The sequence below is a fragment of the Oryctolagus cuniculus genome, chromosome 18, assembly GCF_051225735.1.
Source record: "Oryctolagus cuniculus isolate XC-2025 breed Fujian yellow rabbit chromosome 18, ASM5122573v1, whole genome shotgun sequence".
Classification (NCBI taxonomy): domain Eukaryota; kingdom Metazoa; phylum Chordata; class Mammalia; order Lagomorpha; family Leporidae; genus Oryctolagus; species Oryctolagus cuniculus.
This window is the reverse complement of record NC_142884.1, coordinates 60794238-60800639: the sequence shown is the minus strand read 5'-3', so window position 1 is coordinate 60800639 and position 6402 is coordinate 60794238. Positions and strand designations below refer to the sequence as shown.

At 49.6% G+C, this 6402-nt stretch overlaps 1 protein-coding gene across 1 annotated transcript in view; it reads left to right on the top strand.

Moving 5' to 3' along the window:
* Positions 1 to 4: 4 nt before the first annotated feature.
* The window catches only part of ATP6V0D1 (ATPase H+ transporting V0 subunit d1), a 46761-nt gene continuing 40363 nt past the window's right edge, over positions 5 to 6402 (top strand). The window contains exon 1 of the mRNA XM_002711614.6: positions 5 to 200. Within this exon, the coding sequence (XP_002711660.3) occupies positions 71 to 200 (130 nt within the window). The 5' untranslated portion in view covers positions 5 to 70. The remainder of the gene's footprint in view (positions 201 to 6402) is intronic.

Sequence of the window (6402 nt, the reverse complement as noted above, 5' to 3'; positions counted from 1 at the left end):
AGCTGATCTCGGGCTGGTGTTGCGTACCGGCCGGTTGGGGTTCTCCGGTCCCGCCGCCCCCGCAGCAGCCATGTCGTTCTTCCCGGAGCTTTATTTCAACGTGGACAATGGCTACTTGGAGGGACTAGTGCGCGGCCTGAAGGCCGGGGTGCTCAGCCAGGCGGACTACCTCAACCTGGTGCAGTGCGAGACGCTTGAGGGTGAGCCGCGGGGCCGGGCTGAGGGTCCTTGAAAGGCCATGATGGAGGCCGGCCTGGGCCTAAGGGTTCGGGGAGGGGGTGTCTGCGTGGGGAAGCTGGAAGCGGGCGGTCGTGTAGGGTCAGAGAGGCCTCTCCGGGAATCCGGGGGCTGATGGCGGGCGCGCGGGAAGTGATCTGTCAGCTGCGCTCCGGCGCGGGCTCAAATAGGGCTTTCAGAACCGCAGTGGTTCGACTCCGCTTGGGCCGCCTCTTCTCGCGTTGTGCTAGGCATGTAGTTTGGGAGGAGGAAGTCCCTCCGGAATGGTATGCCTGTAAGAGCCTCTTTAACCTGCCATAGCGAAGAGCTGACCCAGGGTAACGCTTAGGGAAGCTAAGCGCAAAAGCACTCCCCTTCCCCAGCACTTACACACTGAGGCCTTTGGGGTCATCGTGTTTTCGCAGTGGCCTGCGGGGTGAGCCCGCCTGGAGAATTGCTGAGCCAGCGACGACGTTGAACCGCTGACTGGGCAGTGTTTAGGAGAGCAAGGGGGTGGCTCTGCGAGTCTCTTTAAGTCGTACCCAAGTATTTGGCCCAAGATCCCGACCCGGCGGTGGTGGAGGGTGCCTGTTGGGGCAGAGTGTCTTGCACAAGAGTGGTGAGAAGTTGAATTCCCCTTTCCCATGAGTACACAGCTCGGAAGCGGGTTGACTCCCCGAGGCCCAGCTGCAACCGATGTAGGAAGTTAGAGGATGTCCCCAATTCCAGACTTTGCCGCCGTCTTCTTAGGTGGTAGCAAAGGGCAGGCTGGCCGGGGTGTGAGTTTCCATTTCTGACCCCCAAGCGATACCTTGAGCAGAGGTGTTGGTGGAGCCTCATGGTTGATAGCTAGGGGAGAAATACGGCCCCACGATTCACCCACTGGAGAAAAGCGTCTCGCCAAAAACTTTTGAGGTTAAAAATGAGCTTAATTTGTTGTTGTCTCCCTTGCAAAGTAGACCAGCAAAGTGAAAAATGAATATCATTAAAATATAAAACTTAGGCCGGCGCCGCGGCTCACTAGGCTAATCCTCCGCCTTGCGGCGCTGGCACACCGGGTTCTAGTCCCGGTCGGGGCGCTGGATTCTGTCCCGGTTGCCCCTCTTCCAGGCCAGCTCTCTGCTGTGGCCAGGGAGTGCAGTGGAGGATGGCCCAAGTGCTTGGGCCCTGAACCCCATGGGAGACCAGGATAAGTACCTGGCTCCTGGCTTCAGAGCAGCGTGGTGTGCCAGCTGCAGCATGCCGGCTGCAGTGGCTATTGGAGGGTGAACCAACGGTAAAGGAAGACCTTTCTGTCTCTCTCTCACTGTCCACTCTGCCTGTCAAAAATTTAAAAAAAAAATAAAAATACATAAAACTTAGTAAAGTGAAAAAGCGATGATTGTAGATTATGACTTTAACATAAATCTGCAAGAAAAGTTACCGCCCTTGTGGGAGTGGCCTCTCTCTGTGAGAAAAGGAGCAGGGCTGGGCACACAGTTGCCACTTAACGTGTTTTGTGGGCTGACTGGGACTTGAGGCAGATCTTTATTTGCGTGCATCTAAGGTGAACGCCAGTGGTTGTCAGCTGGCCTTCATTTGGCTTGTTTATCTTCTTGGCTTTTCCAGCTCCTGCTTCCACCTGCTCCCTTCAGAACTTCTCGGGGTCCAGGGCTTCTGTCTTCCCAGGGGACCTCCATCTTCTTCCAGAGACATGCGAGGCTGTCTTGCTACAACACTCACCAGCCTCCTGGTGGGATAACACGCAGACTTTTGTCACAAGCCATCCCTCCAGCACTTGGTGCACGTGGTGTGGCAGACTTTGGAGTTAGACAGATATGGGTTTGAACTCCAACACTGGCAATCACTGGATTTTCTTTCTCTTTTTTTAAAAGATTTATTTATTTGAAAGAAAGAGTTATAAAGAGGCAGAGGCAGAGAAGTCTTCCATCTGCTGGTTCACTCCCCAAATGGCTGCAATGGCCAGAGCTGAGCTGATCCAGAGCCAGGAGCTGCCTCCAGGTCTCCCACTTGGGTGCAGAGGCCCAAGCACTTGGGCCATCTTCTACTGCTTTCCCAGGCCACAGCAGACAGCTGGATCAGAAGTGGAGCAGCTGGGTCTCGAACCAGTGCCCATATGGGAAGCCGGCACTGCAGGTGGTGGCTTTACTTGCTATACCACAGCACCGGCCCCCTGGATTTTCTTAGTCAAGTTATTTAACACCCTGGGACTTTAGGTTTTTCATCTGACATAACAGCGCTGATTTCATAAAGATTGTGAGACATCAACAAGCTACTGCCTGTAAAGTGTTTAACACTGCACCCAGGACAGCAAGCTCCCAGCAGACCTTAGCTCATGCTTCTGTTAGGACTGGCACTTGTTCCCTCTGCTTCCTACTTGCTTTCATGCAGCCCAGCCCTGTTGCCACTTCATCTTAGAAACTCCCTGTGATCGTGCTAGGCTAGAACAGTGTCCTTCGCACTCAGTCACAACTCCTGTAGTGTGTGTGCTTCTCTAGAAAGATTTTTTAAACTTATTTTCATTTTTAGGAGAGACAGATCTTTCATTTGCTGGTCTTCCAGCAAATTCCCAGATAATTACAATAACTGGGGTTGGGCCAGGCCAAAACCAGGAGCCCAGAACTCAGTCTGGGTTTTACATTTGGTGGCCAGGACTCGAGTATTTAAGCCAGCACACCCAGGTGTGCCTTAGCTGGAATCAGAAGCAGAGCTGGGACTTGAACCAGGCACTCCAATATGGGATGCAAGTTTCCCAAGCAGCATCTTGATTAAACGCCCTCCCTCCTACCCCAGGGTTTCTTGATGTGGAGTTTAGGGGCTCTTGTATGCTAGAGATGCTAAGAACTTTCAGGGTTTGGAGATAGCCAGAAACAGGAAGGAGTGACCAGAAGCCCCACTTGTCTTCTATGGAAAGTCCTCTGCTTTTTTTTTTTTAAGATTTATTTTTATTTGAAAGACAGAATGGCAGAGAGAGGTAGAGACAGAGAGAGAGGTCTTCCTTCCATTGGTTCACTCTCCAATTGGCCACAACGGCTGGAGTTGTGCCGATCCAGAGCCAGGAGCCAGGGGCCAGGAGCTTCTTCCGGGTCTCCCATGTGGGTGCAGGGGCCCAAAGACTTGGGCCGTCTTCTACTGCTTTCCCAGGCCATAGCAGAAAGCCAGATCAGAAGAAGAGCAGCTGGGACTAGAACCAGCGCCCATATGGGATGCCGGCGCTTCAGGCCAGGGCTTTAACCTGCTGTGCCACAGCGCTGGCCCCAGTCCTCTGCTTCTGATGGTAACACCGTTTCCAGGCTGCTGCTGCTGAGTATTTTTGTCTCCTTTTTCTTCTGGGGCAACAGAGAGGGAAGTGGGGCAGGGAAACTAAGCAAGCCTGTGGTCTCCAGTGAGATATGTGGCTGTGTCCTGAAGTGATCCGCTTTTCAGGGGACTTGATTCAGGTATTGGGAATTTCCCAGAAGGCACAGGGCATTGGGCAGAGGGTGTTAATTTGCTCTGCAAGATAGGGCAAGTCTAATCTCTTCACCATCCCTGGCTTCCTCGCTGAGTTCCCCTGCCCTCTCTTGTGCTGAATTTAGGACCTCTGAGGCCCATGTGTTCTTGCTTGACTGTCTCTTAAGAAACAGGAGAAAGAACCTGGAGTGCCATTCCCCCTTAGATGCACTGAGGGGTCAGATCTGGGTGATTACAAAAAATTCTTTCCAGCTCTGAGTTTTCTGGGAGGTGTTGAGTGGCATCTGGGGGCTGGGTACTCTGCTAGGGACTCGTGGGGAAGAGGAGGTGGGCCAGAGATACATGAAGAGAAATCATGGAGTATTATGTTGAATGTTTTCACTCATTCACTGTCCTTGCTGAGCACTTTTTTTTTTTTTTTTTTTGAGATTTGTTTATTTGGAAGGCAGAGTGACAGAGATAGAAAGAAATCTATCCTCCACAAATGGCCACATGGGTTGAGGCTGGGCTAGACCAAAGGCAAGAGCCTGAAATTTCATCATGATCTCCCGTATAGATGCCAAGGGCCTATGTACATGGCCCTCTACTGCTGCATTCTCAGGCACATTAGCAGGGAGCTGAATCAGAAGTGGAGCAGCTGGGACTCTTACCAACAGTTCAATATGGTATGCCATATCAAAGGCAGCCTAACCTATTATACTGTAGTGCTGGCCCCTGAGCACCTATTTTATGCCAGGCATTACAATGCAATAGAGATTGAGATACTTTGTTGAATGGTGTTCTCTTGACCCTAGTGGTCTGGTGGTGGAGGTCAGTGGGGGCAGGAAGACATTAAGAGATCACTGTAGCATAGCTACTTCTTGACTCTGGCCATGAGCAAGATATATATCCTCTGGGTTCTGAGGTGTGGAATGGTGATAGTAATAGTACCTACCTCATGGGGTGGCTATGAAGGTTACCATGTGCAAGGTACATGGTAAATCTCAGTGTGTTAGCCACTATTACTATTGTTATTAAGTAAAAAATTAAATATAACTCATGTATTAAGGAAAGGACAGTTCAGAAATGATGGAGAACCTTGTTTTAAGTGCATGGCTAAGTAAGGCCCTGCTGAGGAAGGAGGTATTTCAGCTGAGATGTGAAGAATGAGAAGGAGCCAACTGTGCAGAGAGCTGGGGGGTAGAGAATTTCAGAGGTCAGAAAGCAAAGACAGCAATGGGCCCATCAAGGGACCAAAAGGAGCCTCAGTGGGGATGAGAGTACAAATATTTTGGGAACCCTTAGTTAAAAACAAAAATCAGGCTGAACCCAGGGGAGAAAGCTTCTGGCTCCTTCACACTGGGTGTGGGCCTGGAGAGGGTGACTGTATGGAGCACCACATTCCACAGAGGCCTGCCAGATTTGGGGTTGTTAGATTGTGACTAAGTGAGTGTATTTCAGACCATGAGGGACATATAGAGGGCTTCTTTCACGTTCAAGTGTATGTTTGCTAAAACAAGAAACATTTCCTGAAGACCTACTGTGCCCAGCCTGCCAGGTTTTATACCAGAGCCAAGTGAGCCTCTCATGTATTGCCACAATTCTGAGTCTGGACTGTCAATTCTTAGCTGGGGTACAGTTGTTGTTGTTGTTGTGTGTTGTTTTTTTTTTTTTTTTTGGACAGGCAGAGTTAGACAGTGAGAGAGACAGAGAGAAAGGTGTCTTCCTTCCGTTGGTTCACTCTCCAAATGGCTGCTACAGCCGGCGCTGCGCCGATCTGAAGCCAGGAGCCAGGTGCTTCTCCTGGTCTCCCATGCAGTTGCAGGGCCCAAGCACTTGGGCCATCCTCCACTGCACTCCCGGGCCACAGCAGAGAGCTGGGCTGGAAGAAGAGCAACCGGGACAGAATCCGGCACCCGACCGGGACTAGAACCTGGTGTGCCAGCGCTGCAGGTGGAGGATTAGCCTAGTGAACTGTGGCGCTGGCCACTGGGGTACAGTTTTAAAATGTTGTTATTGATTTATATGACTAATTTATATGGGGAATTCAGATGAGAATTATGCTGTATCCTCACCTTCCTGCATTTCTGTTTCTTGTTTTCTCTTTAAAAATGTTTATTATGGATATCAGCAAGCATGTACAAATTAGGAAGACTTATATAATGACTCCATAAGTAATAATCACTTAACTACAACACTTATCACTTCATTTGCTACAGTTATGAGTATTGTTTCAATAATAGTTCCACTTATCCTCACTCTCAAGTTTTTCTGCAGTAAATTCCAGAAATTTCAGTTGTCAGTATTTCAACATCTCTGAAAAAGGTCATGACTATTAAAAAAAAAACAAAACTGACAATACTATCATTCTTCCTGTTTTAAAAAAACCTAGTGTTTTTAAATATAATCAAATATCTAGTGCTCAAATAAATGTCAAGTTTTTTGAAAAACAGTATGTTTGTTTCAGTCAGGATCCAGCTATGAGCCATTTGTTTGAATTGGTTGATACTCTTCCAGGTTTTTTTTTTTTTTTTTTTTTTTTTTTTGACAGAGTGGACAGTGAGAGAGAGAGATAGAGAGAAAGGTCTTCCTTTTTGCCGTTGATTCACCCTCCAATGGCTGCCGCTGCCAGCGCACCACGCCAATCCAAAGGCAGGAGCCAGGTGCTTCTCCTGGTCTCCCATGGGGTGCAGGGCCCAAGCACTTGGGACATCCTCCACTGCACTCCCTGGCCACAGCAGAGAGCTGGCCTGG